Below are 17,411 nucleotides of genomic sequence, written 5' to 3'. Positions count from 1 at the left end.
AAGCTTTCCCCCTCCGCCACCCGCAATCTCCGCCCGCGAAGGGGCTTCCTAGTGTGTGGAAACTTTTCCTCCTTCACAGCTCCCTCCCACTGGTGCAGGTGCCGTCCCTATTCTTTTGTCTCTGTTTTTTTCTTTTTTTCTTTTGCCCTACCCAGATACGTGGGGAATTTCTTGCCTTTTGGGAGGTCTGAGGTCTTCTGCCAGCGTTCAGTAGGTGTTCTGTAGGAGTTGTTCCACGTGTAGATGTATTTCTGGTGTATCTGTGGGGAGGAAGGTGATCTCCGCGTCTTACTCTTCCGTCATCTTCCCAGAAGCCTCTCTTTGAAGCAAATTTTTAAAGTGTAGAGTACTAAGAAAAGGTAATGGGTTATAATATGATATTTTACTACAGTACATTAATGCACTCAAGACCAACTATTTATATACTAAATGGTTCCAGGCAACTTTTTGAATTCTTATTTATTCTTGAAATAATTTTAATTCCCACCCGTCACTTATTCGTGTCAGCAGATGCTTCTTCCTGTTGTCAGTTTATCTATCTCCAGCAGTCTCCTAATTTGCTGATTCCAATCCACTTTGTTAGACTTGCTTCTGAAATATGAATTGGTAGACTGAGTTGGAGCTTGCAGAACTTTGCTGTCAATAATTGACATCAGTTTTGTGGAAAGACTGGGCACTCTATGAGGGCAAGGGTGTGTCTGACTCATTCACTACCCCGCTCCCCGAGCCTAACACAGCACTTGGCCAGAGTAGATGCTCAGTAGATTTTTGATGAATGAACTGATTTGTCTGCTCACTTCCTGGTTCTTGGCTGCATTCCAGGTGGTCACAGTTGGAGGAAGGGGGCCTTCTGGGTGAGGAGAATCAGGCTGTTTTCCATTTACATAACATGATAGAGTCTCCATAGGCCTTCCTAGCCACTCTCCTTGGGATCTTTGAAGTGAATACAGCAGTTGTCATTTCACAGGTGTGAAATCTGCAAACTCTCCCCAGGCCGACTGCATTTCTAGACCAGACTTAGAACTACTCAATAGCCTACCTCCACTTTCCTTTTTTTCTTCTTTAAATTTAACTGTTGGGAAAAACTATTCAGGTCATACCAAGGATTAACATTATAAATATATTATAGATGATAGCAGTTGTTTCAAAAATGTAAGACCAGATTGGCAGGCACTCAAAACCCAGAAGGCAGCTGACTACATAACCATCACAAGAGGGTCCTCGTTTCGGAGTCACATGTTCCAACAGTTCACTCCTGAGAATCTAGCCCCATTGCCAACCGTTCCTCTCTTTCAAGTTCTTAGGTCTGATCATTTGAGACAAGCCCTTAGCACAGCACAGCCCATAGCGGAGAACTGGTTATTTGATACCTAGCCAAAGAGAATATAGGGTTTTGAAGAAAGGTCTTTTGTGTTGGTTTAATCTGTATATGTCAATTGGTTTAGTCTGTTTAGAATGACAGTATGTCATCCTCATCTTCATCTGGGTGGGCAAAGTTGTGCGAGAAGCTGGCTGGCAGCCAGTCATTGGAATGAGCTCAGGTGACAGAGAGCCCCTCTGCCTAGTAAGGGGCAGCATCATGAGTGTCTGATAGCCCTGGACAGGCCTGAGTGGTGAGAGAAAAGCCAGCAGTCAGTCGTAAGAGTTTTCCAGGCCCAGCTCCATAAGTGACTGGCTGGCGGACCTGCGACAAGTCTTTCAAACTTTCTGAGCATTAGATCTCTTCTTAGAAAAGAGTATAGTCATCCCTGTCTGCCCACCTCACAGGGTGTTTAGAGACTCAGACAATGTAGGGAAAGGGGCTTTATAGACTGTTGAGTAATGTCTCCGCCAGTGACAGGCTTTCTGTTGTGTTGGGTATTGCTGAGGTTCTGGCAACGTGATATCCTAGAAGATTTTGGATTCTTTCACATCAAGTGAGAGACCAGTGTCACCCACCACCCACAAAGGAGGAGGATTTTTTCCAGACCTCTCTTTATAACCAGGCCAGGGAGCCCTGAGTTTGTGCCTAGGACGCTGAGGATCTCAAGCCCAACTTCCTTCTAGGATAGGAGACAGAGCATCACAAAATCCATTCTTTAGGGATGTCTTAGTTTGGGCTGCAATAACGAAGTTCCATAGACTGGGTAGCTTATAAACAATAGAAATTTGTTTCTCACAGTTCTGGAAGCTGGAAGTCCAAGGTCAGGGTGCCAGCCTGTTCAGGTTCTGGGGAGGGCCCTCTTCCAGGTTACAGACTACCAACTTCTCGTCGTATCCTCACATGGCAGAAAGAGGACTAGAGAGCCCTCTGGGGTCTCTTTTATAAGGGTATTAATCCCATTCATGAGGGCTCCACCCTCATGATCTAATCACCTCCCAAAGGCCCCCACCTCCTGATGCCATCACATGAGGGTTAGGATTTCAACATAAGAATTGGTGTGGGCTTCCCTGGTGGCGCAGTGGTTGAGAGTCCGCCTGCCGATGCAGGGGACATGGGTTCGTGCCCCGGTCCGGGAATATCCCACATGCCACAAAGCGGCTGCGCCCGTGAGCCATGGCCGCTGAGCCTGCGCGTCCAGAGCCTGTTGCTCCGCAACGGGAGAGGCCACAACAGTGAGAGGCCCGCATACCGCAAAAAAAAAAAAAAAAAAAAAAAAAAAAGGAGTGGAGGGGATGCAAACATTCAGTCTATGACAAGGGACTAGCTATGCAGACTTAAGGCAACATGATGTGGAGACCATTGAGGCCCCTGAGTCAGAAAACAGCATCTATACCTCATGAGAAGAGATTGTGGTATGATTCTCCCCCAAGGTAAGGCACAGAAGAATTTGTTAAGTAGGGACCCTCTGTCACTTTGATTCATTCATTCCAGTAACTTTGATGTGCCTAGCCCTGTAACAGAGCAATGGAGAACAGAAGAGTAAAAGATACAGTTCCTGCCCTTCTGGAACTAGGAATTAAGCTACACACACTTAAATATGTAATAGCTGCTGCCTTGTCTTTGGGTTGAAAAGGAGAGGCATTCTCAGGCTGTGCTACCTGGGAAGACTTCCTGGGCTTAAGGATTTCCTCAAGTGCTTGGAGGGAAGCTCCTCCTGGGTCTGAATCAGGAGGCCACAACACCAGCCTATTAGCTTTGGCCCTTCCTGCTCTGTCTTCAGATTGACAAGTCTAGCACTACAGGCTCAAAACACACACACACACACACACACACACACACACACACAGAGTAAGCTAAGACTGTTTCTCTGTACCACTACCTGCATTTCTTGGATCGTGCTTATGCTAGGATTTTCTTTTCAGAGCCTTCAGAATGCACTTCCTACCCCACCACCACGAGATCCTAGCTGCATCCCCAGCACTGTTTGCATAGCTGTCTCCTGTGCAGACAGGGTCAGGGAGAGGCCGCCACAATGGCTTCCCAGGTGGCATGAAGCTTGCTGATGAGTCCCAGCCAGAGCAGGGCCTGCTGCTGCCAGATGCCCTGTTCTAATGAGCAACCCTTATGGAGAGATGGGGGTGGGATGATGGAAAGCATTCATTAGGCCTAACGCTGGGAGGGGACTTCTGATCCTGCAAGTGTAGGGAAGCCAGATCCAGCAGGAGAAGACTCAGAGCAGCACAGCTGGTGAGCTAACCAAACACTCATAACTAACATTGTTTTTTATTAATGCATTGTGGTCACGAACACTGTCTCATTTGATCCTCATGTAAACCCTGAAGGCTGACATCTACCTCTATTTTATTGAAAGAACACTGAGGCTCAAACTGGTTAACTGATCAGAGCCAGGCCTAGAGCCCAGGGCTACCTAACACCAAGCACCCTTGAGCCTGCAGATTCACGGCTTATGCCCACTGAGAGACAACTGACCCAGTCACTTCTAAAATCCACCTGGTTAGTGAGGGTAGCCTGCTAATGAAACTTTATTCTGGCCAGGGGTGATGAGGAATCAGACCTGAGCTATGGATTGAATTGTATCCCCCCAAAATTCATATGCTAACCCCCAATGTGACTGTACTTGGAGATAGGGCTTTTAAGAGTTAATTAAGGTTAAACGAGGTCATGAGGGTGGGGTCCTAATGTGATAGGATTGGTGGCCTTATAAGAAGAGGAAGAGAGAGATCTCTCTTTCCATGTGCACTCACTAAGGAAAGGCCACATGAGGACACACTGAGGTGTCAAGTCTGCAAACCAGGAAGAGAGCGCTCACCAGAACCCAACCATGCTGCACTCTGATCTCAGACTTCCAGGCTTCTGAACCGTTCAAAAATAAATTTCTGTCATTTAAGACACCTAGTCTATAGTATTTTATAATGGCAGCCTGAGCAGACAAAGACAGGCTGGTTATTGAACCTAGGCGTTTCTTCTCTCCACCTAAAATTCCTCCACCTACAATTCTCGGTGCTCAAATCTGATCTAGCCTTGAAGGTCCAGCCCACCTTCTCAGTGCAGCCTTCCTCGCCTAAGGAAGGAGGTGAGGGGCCCCCTAGTACCTTATCCTTCCCTCTCTGATGACCCAGGCTCCTTTGCATCATTGTCTACTGTGGACATACTTCATCTCCCTGAGAGCTAAAACTTGATTCCTGTCCATGTCCCCGACAGCATTTGGCACACAGGAGGCACTCAGCAAACGTCCTCTGAATTTAGAGCTCTCTTCTGGCTCTCTCACTCAGTGCACCCAGATTATGCTTCACTTGGTAGGAAGTACAAAGATTGGAGCCAGAAGGCTTAGTGGGTAGTCAAGGATCAACAGATGAAAGAATCAACGTGTCCACTTGTCTACTCCAGATTTCTTTTATTTTTATTTTTTTTCCCAGATGCCTTTTTAATGCCAGCATTCAGATCCTCTTGGCCCTCTTTCCACAGGCTATAGCACACGTTGGCAGCATGCAACTTTCCTTTTTCTAAAGCCCCTTCTTCCCAGAATTGTTGATAGTTCCAAAAAGAAAAGGAAGTGAGGGTCTCTCTCCCACTTCCTCTCTTACCCTCTCCCTACTCCCTCCCCCAACCCCTTGCCAATGATACCAAAGAAAAAGGTGGTGAATGCCAGGGCATTTGGGTAAAAGGTGTCTTTCTTCAGTGACTGAGGAATTAGGCCCACTGGCCTTTGCTTAGAAGACCAAAGGAGAATTCTCTCCAGAGAATGATTGATAGAGACTGAATCCAAGAAGGCCTCGAAGTGCTAAGAACATAAGAGAGATCTTATGTTCTACTACAGTCAAGTAGTTTCTGTGACTTGTCTTAAATTCAAAATGCAGAAATCTAATTTTCAGTGAGAAAGAGTGTATTAAAGACCCAGAACCCTTGGTCGTGTTCTCTTTCTTTATTTGTACGCTGGCGACACAGGTTAAGTTCACTTCGTGAAAAATCAAGCTATTAACTTAACGGGTGTGTGTGTTATACTTCAATGAAAAGTATACTTTTTCAAAAATTAAAACTCAAAGCAACTGAGCTGTTTGCTTAGGTCACACAACTAGTTGGTGACTAGATTGAAGGCAGGAACTCAGATCTCCTAGTTCTTCTTAAGTTAGTACCTATTTTAGAATCACACCTAAGAGCAAGAGGCAAGTTCAGTTTCAGTCTCTTTTGATCTGAATGTTGCTAGAAATTCCCTTGGTTTCCTTGAAGCCCTCCTCTGCATCTGAAAATGGACATCATGTTTGAGAGGAGGTTTCTCATTACTACTGAGGCCATACCTACTGTCTCTGATGACTGTGGCCACCAAAGAAATCTACAGGCAGGTCACATCCTTCCCTTGGTGCAGTACTCTGGAAAGGGGCTCTGTGAAAAGCTTCTTTATATTTGTGTTGGCCTGTGTGTCCTGAAGGGAAGGGCAGGTGGCCTGGCCAGGTTCAGGGTAGTACCACCTTAGGCCTTATTGGTAACCCTTTGTCTGGACAAAGGTGGCAGACCAGCAGTTATTGATTTAGTTGCAGCTCCATGAGGAAGGCATATAGAGAGACATATTTACATCATATTGTATGCCTGAGATTTCTCTTATGTACGTTTCTTTCATTCAGCAAGAACTTCATGCCCCGTGATGGCACTCTATTGACTTTCTACTGATTTTGGAAAGCTTAAGTAGTCCAAGGTGACATTTGACCTACCCCCTAAGGCCTGGGAGTGAGTGGATGAAATAAAACTGAATGATGCCTTCATCCCCTAATCTGTCAAAAGCCCCTCAGGAAACTCTCTCCTGGTACCCAAGGCCCTGAGCATTGAGGTCAGGCTGTTTGTATCCCAGCCTTGCTTCCCTGCCCCTACAGGAAGTGCTTATTAGCCTAATTTAGATGACTATTTTAGCTGTGCTCATGACATCAAACTGCCATTGCTCTGTGCCAAGAGCCCACCTGAATTATCCAGGAGTCTCGCCAACTGAGTCTCAGTGCTACAGGTTGGCCACTTCCGGGGTCTCCTAATCCTGTCTCCCCACAATGTCTGAAGTGTGATTTGAGGGACAGTGACAACTACATGTCCTACTCTGGCTCACAGCCAAGCCAAGGGGTGTGGCTCTCAGGGACTGGACCCCTTACCTATAATCTGGTTGAGTCCTGTCATAGTCAGTCCTGTGGGTAGAACTCCTTACCCCAAGGGAACCAAACTGCCTGCCTCCATTTGTGTCTTCTGCAGTCTCAGGACTTAAAGCTGGTGGCCTCTGGCAGGTCATCTCACTACACTCCTGGTGACCTCTGTAAACTCACTTTTTCAACAGGCAACTGATAGCCAGCCCTGTTCCCAGAGGGGACTGACCCCCAAGGGGCTCTGCCTCACCCCAGCGAGAGTCAGGAGTCCAGGTGGAATAAGTTATGGTTAAGCTCTCATGTTCTGGGCTAATTTACCAGGAACCAGGAGTTGTCATCTTTGAGTTAACATTGTGCCTGTGCTAGCCAGACTGTCCAGTTTAATGTCTTTTCAATCAGTGAGTCTTCCAATAATAGCATTTTAACAGTGAAGTTCCAAAGAAAAAACTTGTTCTTAATTTTTGTCCAAAGGGAGAAAAGAGACTTCTAATAATGGTGTCATTATAAATTCTAAAGAGATGATCATTTGGCTGTGCTACAAAATTTGTAGCTAATAATTAAAATAAAGATTTAAGCAAATGCTTTATCAATAAAGTGGATGATAGGGCATATTTTTCTCAGCCAGTGTCAGAAATGGCAGCATATAGCCATGTGCTGAATTGTCACACTGCAAGTCTTTAAAATTCCTGCTGGATTGGAAGGTATTAACAAGTCCCTATCAACATTCTCTAAAGGTTTTTGATGTCATTTTAGCTATTGAACTAAAATATGTGATCTATTACTTTGTTGATTTTCTTCTTAAACCAAACTGCATTATCATCTGAGAGTGTGTTCTTAAAGTATTGTTAAAAGTACTTTGAAAACTTGTAAATCCCTGTAATTTATGTTTCTCCTGCCTCTGCTGTTTCATTCTGTCCTTCTGGTTTTAATTTGAATGCAGTCCTGTCTGGGTGTGTACCTGTAAAACTGTGTTTTTCCAAGTACAATTTACGGTCTTGACCTTAGATTTTACAGTGTTCCTAACCTTCCGTGAGCTTCCTCCTATACCAAGAAGTGGGCTTTGGGTCACCCAGCTCTTTTATATTAGAACAGTCTAATCAAGGTTACTTGAAACAGATCTGATTTTGACATTTCTTAGTTTATCATGTAGGCCTAGGGAGTAAGTTAGGAGGGCTTCCCTGCAAGCCCATTAATTGCATTGCCCCATTTCTTAAAATGTACACAGTTGTAAACCTAGACTGCTTCAAGACAACAGTCTCATTTATCTAAACAATTCTCCTTTTAGACTCAGTGGCACTGATGGAAACATAGATAAGCTGTATGGATCGGAGGAAGGAACTTTTGGAGCCTGTGTTTGCTGAAACTGTTCCCATTCCCTTTACAATCCCCTTTTCTTTCCAAGGGTTTGTCTGCATACAGAATAGATCTATCTGTGTTCAATATATTCCGTGAGCTAGTTTAGTGGGCAGGAGTATAGGAAAGGGTATCTTTCTTGTGAGTGAGCTCTTTGCAGGTTTTAAGGAATATGGCTGTTTTGCTTTAAGGGGAAGAGTGAAGGGTGGGGCACTCTGTTAAAGCAGTGTGTATCCCAAACCCATTTCACAGGCACCCTCTCTCCATGATAAATGCATGATTCCTCGTGGATTATAAGAATTTTTAAATGGGTGCAGAACTTTTGGAGTCTTTTCCCTTAAGTTAGGAAATGAGATTTCTTTCTTTTCTGCTCCTTTCAAATATCACTTAAGTTAAGCTCTGGTAAGGAGTTGAGGAGTCTTTTTCTTTCCTCCTTACACTTATTCAGCATATTCTCCATGGTTCTTACTGGCACTACTGGCTGGGGAAGGGGGACACAGGGCAGGCAGGCCGGGGCTTTTTGGCAGCTGACCTGGGGTTCCTCCTGTTTCAGGTCATTGTGCAGTCCGGCCGCCACCCCACGGTGCTGCAGAAGCTTTGCCAGTTGCCCTTCCAGTATTTCAGTGACCCACGGCTGATCAAAGTGCTGTTCCCTTCACTTATCGCTGCTTGTTACAACAATCTTCAGAACAAGATCATTCTGGAGCAGGAGATGAGCTGTGTTCTACTGGCCACGTTCATTCAGGTACCTTCTGTGTTGTGCCTAATTCTCTGGCTCTGTGTGTAAGCTAATGCAATTGAAAAGTAAAAGCGAACCAGCTGTTTATTCTTGCCATCCACGCTACCTTTTAAAAATTTCACATATTTCTGTGCTTGAAATTAATTTCTAAAATATCATGATAGTAAAACTGGGGTTTGGGTGTTGTATCATTTCTACTTGGAGGATTTCAAGAAAAGGGTATTTTTCCAGTTAATGAAATGGTAAGCCTGCACTAAGGAAATGTTTTTTAAAAGACTTCTTTAAGGCTTTAACTGTTAATTCATCTTGCTTTTTGTCTATTTATAGGGAAAAGTTAATGATTGCTGAAGAAAGATCAATAAAAATGTCCGTTTATTTGTAAATTTTTAAATAAATATTTAAAATAAATTTTTAAATAAATAAATACACACAGCCTGTGTGTGTATAATAAAAATCTGTTATGTTGCTTTTTCTTAAATCTAAAACTTTTAAGTATGGCCTTATATTTTTCTGATCCAGTTAAATTCTGTAGGACTGGAATCAGAATCTTCCATTTTCCTTCAAATGTTCCACCCTAAAACCAATCTGTTTTTGTTCCATGATGCACATGTGATTAATAGACAGTGTTTTCTGTTCATAATAATGGAACAGAAAGCAGAGCTCTGTATTGTTATTGTTCCTTATTCTGGCTAATATACGAATATCACTTTTGAAAGGGTGTAACTGTGCCCAGCTGGCTGGGATGGCTAAAGAGTCCCCCAAGCCTTCTTCACCTTAGATGGCAATCAGTGGTTTACATTTCTTAAACTATCCTCTATTAGATGATCAGTTAATAAACATACTAGATCAATTGTTTAGAAATGTTTTATTTTCAGCTTAATTGTTCTGTTTGAGTCTGGATTCCAATTTCTGAAAATTTTTTCAAAGATATTCAGATCTATAGGTAGGGTAGAGATTTTTCAAAGAACATCTTGTGATTAATAATTAAAATCTTAATGAATTTTCATGTAAACATCATAATTAGCATTTAGGATTCTTCAGATATTCTTACAGCCTTAGGATTAAATTTAAACAGAAAAGATGTTATAGAGAATTTTAAGACTGTGATCTTAAAATTCATTCTTTCTTTCATTCACTAATTTTTTAGTGCCCTCGGTGTGCTGGGCACTGCTCTAGGCACTGGAAATACAGCAGCAAATAACACAGATACAAATTCCTTCCTTTAAAGGTCTTTCATTAGAATGGGGGGAGTCAAAGCAAAAAACAAATAAATAAGTAAAATAAATAGCATGTCAGATGGTACTAAGTGCTGTGGAGAAAAGTAAGGCAAGAAAGGGGGACAGGGACTGCCAGGGAGGTGATATGCAGTTTTTCATGGCATGAGCAGAGAGGCCTCAACCAGGACAGTGATTGTTGAACCAAGAGAGTGATTGTTGAGCAAAGACAATTTTGCATCTGTACCAACTTAGTCCCTTACATTTTCAACTGCTTGGAAAACAATTTATAAAACTATAAATGGTATCAGAATCTAAAGTAAGGATCATATATATTATTTTCATCTGGTGTTGATCTCGGAGTACTTCTAATTCAACTCTTCTCCATTACAGTTAACACACAATTAAATGTAATTTAATGTAAATGTAACACATTTAACATACATTTTATTTTAGCACACAGATTTTATAAATACTACAGAAATTTCTTATAATGCTTATTTGGGATAGCACTTTAGATTGCTGGAGTTAAATCAAGTTTGGTTTTTTTCTATAAATAACTGTGCTCAAGGGAACGAAAATACATTGGATTTTAGTTTATAAAATGGTTCTTCAAGGTCCCCTGTGTTAGATGATTAATAGTTACTAGAAAATTATATTTAAAATAAGAGCTAGTAGTTTGTCCTAGGTTCCTGAAACTTTACATGTTATAGATGACATTTTTCATGTTCCATCTAAGAGTAAAATTACTAGACTTTAAGATTTAGCTGCAGAATGGATGGACCTAAAGAGTATTATGCTACATGAAATAAGTCAGACAGAGAAAGGCAATTTTACCATATGGTTTCATTTATATGTGGAATATAAAAAACAAGCAAACATAACAAAACAGAAACAGACTCATAGATAACAGAGAACACACTGGTGGTTGGGAAAGAGGCATGGGGAGGTAGGAGGTGGGCAAAATAGGTGAAAGGAATTAAGAGGTACAGACTTGCAACTATAAAATAAATGTCATGGGAACATAATGTACAGCATAGGAAATATAGTGAATAATATAATAACTTTGTATGGTGACAGATGATAACTAGACATATCATGGTGACCATTTTGGAATGTATATGAATATAGAATCACTATGATGCACACCTGAAACTAATATGATACTGTATGTCAGTTATACTTCAATTAAAAAAAGATATAGCTGCAGAATACGTTAAGGGCTTTTTAGTTGTGCTTTTTAAAATGTTAAAAATCTATCAATATTTTAAGACAGTATTTGGCTAAAGAATTCAGTTTGTTAGATATAAAACAAAGTTGTACTTTCCACAGGAGGCAACAACCTGGCCCCTGGTGATACTTAGCAAGATTTGAGTCATCATTATTTAATTTAAATGTATGAGAACCTGAATTACATAATGTCAGTTTCTTCAACTTTTATATTTGGGCTCCAAACTATTCATGCAAAAATAGTTGCCTCAGGGTGTGGAGAAAAGGGAACCCTCTTGCACTGTTGGTGGGAATGTAAATTGATACAGCCACTATGGAGAACAGTATGGAGGTTCCTTAAAAAACTAAAAATAGAACTACCATTTGACCCAGCAGTCCCACCACTGGGCATATACCCTGAGAAAACCATAATTCAAAAAGAGACATGTCCCACAATGTTCATTGCAGCACTATTTACAATAGCCAGGACATGGAACCAACCTAAGTGTCCATTGAAAGATGAATGGGTAAAGAAGATGTGGCACATATATACAATGGACTATTACTCAGCCATAAAAAGAAACGAAAATGAGTTACTTGTAGTAAGGTGGATGGACCTAGAGCCTGTCATACAGAGTGAAGGAGGTCAGAAAGAGAAAAACAATACCGTATGCTAACACATATATATGGAATCTAAAAAAAAGATGGTTCTGATGAACCTAGGGGCAGAACAGGAATAAAGATGGAGACATAGAGAATGGACTTGAGGACACAGGGAGGGGGAAGGGTAAGCTGGGACAAAGTGAGAGAGTAGCATTGACATATATACACTACCAAATGTAAAATAGATAGCTAGTGGGAAGCAGCTGCATAACACAGGGAGATCAGCTCAGTGCTTTGTGACCACCTAGAGCGGGGGGATAGGGAGGGTGGGAGGGAGGCGCAAGAGGGAGGGGTTATGGGGATATATGTATACGTATAGCTGATACACTTTGTTATACAGCAGAAATTAACACAACACTGTAAAGCAATCATACTCCAGTAAAGATGTTAAAAAAGGGCTTCCCTGGTGGCGCAGTGGTTGAGAGTCCGCCTGCCGATGGCAGGGGACACGGGTTCGTGCCCCAGTCCGGGAAGATCCCACATGCCGCGGAGAGGCTGGGCCCGTGAGCCATGGCCGCTGAGCCTGCGTGTCCGGAGCCTGTGCTCCGCAACAGGAGAGGCCACAACAGTGAGAGGCCCGCGTACCCGCCCCCCCCCCAAAAAAAAGATGTTAAAAAAAATATAGTTGCCTCAGAATTCAGAAGCATTTTTAAAGCCACGCTCAGCAAAATTCTCTGTCCGTAGCATTGGTATTAAAAAAAACACTTTTCTCGTTTCACACAGGATTTTGCACAGACTCCAGGTCAGGCAGATACCCAGTCTTATCAGCCCAAAGGTACGTCTCTATTAAATTAAATGTCATGTGTTTGTTAGCTGGACATTTCTCACTCAACCCTCTGAAACTGTTAGAGAAATCAGTTTATTACATCACCTAAAATATTTGAGATTCGGATACCAAATATATTTCAGGGAATAAAGAAATTGATTTTGTCATCAAGCATGAGTACATCAGAATATACAGAGAAATCTATGGAAGTACAAGAAAACCACAAAACGTCTTTATGTAATTTATACTCACCTCATGCAAGGTATAATAAATGGTGAATAATTACTAAAGAGCTACTTTGCAATACAAGAGACAATCAGATCATTAATATTGGCCTACATTATCACATAAATGCTGAAATCACATACATTTGGTTCCATGTTCAGAATAAAATCATCATTGGTAGTAGCCCGTACATCCCCCTAAATTCAAGTACTTGAATTTTTTATTGAAAATAGAAGTGTAAAATTGTTCTACATGACGAAAAAGCCATCAAATGAGCACAGCACAGTTCAGGGGCCAAAAGATTTACAAAGGTTTTTTTCCCTATAGCATTCCTGCTGAGGTGAGTCCTGTGATCAGAGCTGAGATGTAGAATTTTAAAGTGCATATTTACTTTTTGAAATATTCTGCTACCCACACTGTAATTGAGAAGTTGCTCTTTGTCTGGCTCTCGTGACAGCATCTCTGATTAATGAGACCTTAATCCAGATTTTCCCCAATTCTTCCATTAGTTTGATAGTCTTTAAAGTGGCCAGAGGTTTACTCCCAGCAAAACCCTATGGGGCACCCATTCAGTAGCCCTTACTTGGGAGAAGGGGAGGTCACCCTGGGGTGTGTGTGTCTGTCTGTCTGTCTCACACACACACATTATTTATAGTGGGCAGGTGTTGAAAAGTACGTATAAGAGAATATATCTAAAACTGTAACAATATGAAAAAATGTCGTTTTATTGGTTCAGGCACTCAGAGAAGTAAACAGAAAGCTATGCCCCTTTTTAGAAATTCAAGTCAACATCATACTTGGTACCATTTGTCTAAGCCTGCATTAGTGTGCAAGTTCACTTCTGCCCTGACTCAGTGACAGCATTTTTTTTTTAAGCTGTTGGAGGCTAGACAGAAATCAACATAATTTGTTACTATACCTTATAAAACAATGTTTTAAATTTTGAATTTATGAAAATGCCTAGAAAAATCTTCTAATGTATTTTTTAATTTATTTTTTAATTGTACAGCAATTTTTTTGCCAGTAAGACATATAAACATTCTTTTTTCTTCCTCTTTCTCCTGACGTAAGGATGAGTCACAATTTGCTGCCTATCTGGCAGGCAAAGTCCCAGGGGCTGACTCTGTCTGCATGGTTTCAACCTTCTTTCCTTTTCCAAGGGACCATGTTCTCTGACTTTCATGCTTTCCCCAATGTGGATTTACTATGGGTTAATCCACAAACCAACAAATAGGGAACTGTTCTCTGCTTTGCTTAGAAAAAGTCATCACTCTACTGGTGACAACTCATAATATGCTTACTTGATTTTAAAAAATGATGATGCCACACTAAGTTGCCAGTTTGCACCTTGGACATCTGTTCCCCTTTTGCTTAGATTAAATCCCCCCAAAATGTTTCAAGATGTTTCAAGATGTTGAGTTCATTGCCCAGGTGAACCTCTAAGTTCTAAGTGTAAAGCAGCTCCTGGCAGCACCACATTCTTATTGCTGAGGAAGAATTCTGTTTTTCAAATACTCGCTGCTAGATGACTGGCTGGCCAGGAGATCGTTTGTTTCAAGAGCCAGTAAGGCTCCTGACAGTTCCCTCTGCTTTGTTAGGTGACTGAGTGCCAGATTGGAACATTTTTAAAGTTATGTTTAAACTAAAATCATGTTTTAGATTAAATAGACTATTTTAGAAAATAACTGTAAAGTTTACATACAGATTTAGCCTTTCAAGGCTAACTTAAGGATGGAATACGTGACTGTCACTTTATTTTGTTTACCATACTTATTTACTTATTTTCTTACTCCAGAGTCCAAAAACAATGTTTTTCACAATGTTTTACATAGGGGTTAATGTCTGAATAGGTTAGAAGCATGAAATAGATTGTGATTAAAATATATATTATATATTTTAGACTATAATAGATATAGATCAGTTACCTTTACTTAAATTTGCATCATGATTTATTTGAAGAGTATGTCTCCATTTTGTACTCAGATATCAAAATAATTTTCATTTCTTACATTTTGAAGAATTTAACTCTTTTTAATTTTACTCTTCTTTTTTTTCTCTCTCAGGAAAATGCCTTGGTTCCCAAGACTATCTTGAGCTGGCTAACAGATTTCCTCAGCAGGCCTGGGAAGAAGCTCGACAGTTTTTCTTAAAAAAAGAGAAAAAATAAATGTTTTGGTTGGTTGTATATTTGAGTACCCTCATTAATATTTTAAATTGATCAAACATTCTAACTGTTCCTTAAGAAGTTCATTTTCACGTGTTTATACTCTGTAGATATGGTATATACTTTGCACTATTTATAAAGACTGTAGATACTTTAATGTTCTTTCTAATTCTGCAAGTTGAGTTTATTTCATTTATGCACAATATTTTGGAGTTTGGTAACTTACATCCTATGATAATATATACTTTGCATTTGTAATGTGGGTAAAATTAGACATAAAATTAGCAAGTCTGTTTTGTTCTTGTAATAAAATAACTTATTCTGTTTGCAATGATGACTTTTCTTGTTAAAGCAATACAAATTTGAAAGAAAAACGTTAATTCCAACTCCGGAAGTATCTTAATTAAAGACTTACTAAAAGTTAACCTGCTCTAAATTTCCCTTTTATAGGTTTGAGTAAAAGATGTTTATAACAGTTTTACATTCTAATTACATAATATGTTTTGGGGGCTATTTGAAATGAATTTAAAGCATTATATTCGTTGGTCTGCTTAAACTTTCCTAGCGGCCAATACTGAGAATCTCCTATAGAAATAGCATCGCTGAACTGAAATTCTCCAGAATAAAAATTAGGGATCCAAAAAGATCAACCATAGTGAATCACCCTAAAGTATTTTCTCAAATAACTGCAATGAAAACCGAAGTAAAAATAAAACAGACGGTCACAAGGGCTTTGAATTGAAGTTTTCAACTCCTGTGCACGGCTCACAGCTGAACGGGAGGAGTGTCTGCCAGGAGATGTTGACCTTTTCATATCTTGTTCTCATCGGTTCTCCACCTTACGCCAACGGTCAGTGCTAAGCCGGTCACTGAGTGACATTGGTAATAATTTCTGTCAGATAAGGATCAAACATTACCAAGAAGAAAGATCTGGTCGGGGGGAAAAAAATGGTTTTAATAGTATCAGATTCAAGACTGGGGGCGGAGGGGACTGGAAAATACAGAAGTTTCATCGGATTGTTGAAAGCAAATTTAGCTACCTAATGTTCAGGACACTTCTTTTTGGAGCCTCACAAGGCTGCCGAGTTTTGTATATGCTGTTTTTACTCCTTTGCAAATAGAAAATAAAGAGATCCAATTTCAAACGAAAAAAAAGAGAAAGCGAACGCATCCCAGTGCGCTCTGTACTTCCGCCGCCCGGGACCCGGCGTCTTCCGCGCTCGGGCTGCGGGGCCGAAGCCCGGCTGGGCTCGGGGCGGGGACGGCGGCTCCGAGGCTAGTGGGACCGACTCTCGGGAAGTCCCTGCCGCCTCGGCGGAGCCCGCTGCCAGGGCTCGGCGGCGACTCGGCCCGGGGCTCCGGACCCAGGACCCCGGACTCTCCCCGCGGCGCGCTCCGAAACACCTCGAGCCGCGGCCGGGCTGAGCGCCGCGCCCCCGGGAGGCCGAGGGGCCGGGCCCTGGCGCCCGCGCCTTCCTCCAGGACGGCGGCCCGGGCTTCTCCGCTGCCCGAGGGCCGGGGAGCCAGGTGTCGGCGGCCGGCTCCTTGCTCGACCCGCCGTCGCCCGGGGCGCCCCAACCAGGGGAGGAGTTCCCAAATCCCGCTTGCCCCGCGGGTCTTGGGGCGTGGACGCAGAATCCTTGTAGCTGAAAGGAATAATCAAATATTTATCAGATTTCCTGCAAGACGCTTCACAGTAGAATATACTTCTTATCAGGTCGGAAATTTGCCAAAAAGCCATAAATAATTGAGACAGCTGTGATTAACCTTCCAGAAACCATACCAGAATTCGCAATTAAACATTTAATTGAGTGGTCTCATTTGGTCCCCTCGTCCGGGAGGGGAGAGGGTTTGTTTGAGACAAACCCCGGCTCCACCCGGCTGGGGAGCCTGCGAGGATCGGGCCTGGCGGCTCCTCTGTGACTCCCGACCCGCGCGGTTTCTGCAGGTCTCAAGTTCCCTCCTTTATTGTGCGCTCCGCAGGGCCAGAGTGATTTAAGCTCTAACTCCCTTGGGTTTTACTACTTCTAAACTCTCCGGGGGGTGGGGAGAGAACAGCGCGCAGGTGAGCGCAGGCACATCTTGTTCCAATTTGCGGAGACAAGTGCCACCAACTGGCTTTCTCCTGGGGCGGGGGCCACGTCCCGCGTCTCCCGAGGCTCAGGGGCCACAGGTGGACCCGCTGGGCCGAAGCGAAAAGTCTCTGCTGGGTCCAGCCTGTAAACCTGACGACGCGACAGGGCCCAGTCGGAGCAAAGGTAACAATTTCGCCCAGGCTTTAGAGCCCAGAATTTGAGCCAAATAGGTAAAAGCCGCCCGAGGTCCGGGGGCAGCGACATTTGAACGCCCAACGCCGCTGCCCAACCGAATTTCCCGCTCTAGGCGGCAGCTCGCTTTCCCGGAGCTCTACAGGGCTCGTCACACCGGACGCCCAGCAGGATGCCGCTTTCTGCCGAGTTCCGGAGCCTCTCCCTCCCTACAGGCAATTGGAGGCGTTGTGACCCTCGAACCCTGAATCTAGGTCCGGACCTCGCCTCCTCTACTATCTTTCCTTCCTTCCCCAGGAAGAAAAGC

The 17,411-nt window shown here is 42.7% G+C and overlaps 1 protein-coding gene across 1 annotated transcript in view; it reads left to right on the top strand.

The window, feature by feature from the left end:
* SCAPER (S-phase cyclin A associated protein in the ER) overlaps positions 1-15,981 on the top strand; it is a 493,174-nt gene extending 477,193 nt beyond the window's left edge. Inside the window, exons 30-32 of the mRNA XM_060005554.1 lie at positions 8,411-8,602; positions 12,406-12,457; positions 14,737-15,981. Of these exons, the coding sequence (XP_059861537.1) occupies positions 8,411-8,602; positions 12,406-12,457; positions 14,737-14,840 (348 nt within the window). The 3' untranslated portion in view covers positions 14,841-15,981. The remainder of the gene's footprint in view (positions 1-8,410; positions 8,603-12,405; positions 12,458-14,736) is intronic.
* The last annotated feature ends 1,430 nt before the right edge of the window (positions 15,982-17,411 follow it).

This window comes from Delphinus delphis, chromosome 2 (genome assembly GCF_949987515.2).
Source record: "Delphinus delphis chromosome 2, mDelDel1.2, whole genome shotgun sequence".
NCBI classification, from domain to species: domain Eukaryota; kingdom Metazoa; phylum Chordata; class Mammalia; order Artiodactyla; family Delphinidae; genus Delphinus; species Delphinus delphis.
This window is presented reverse-complemented; position numbering and strand designations above follow the sequence as displayed.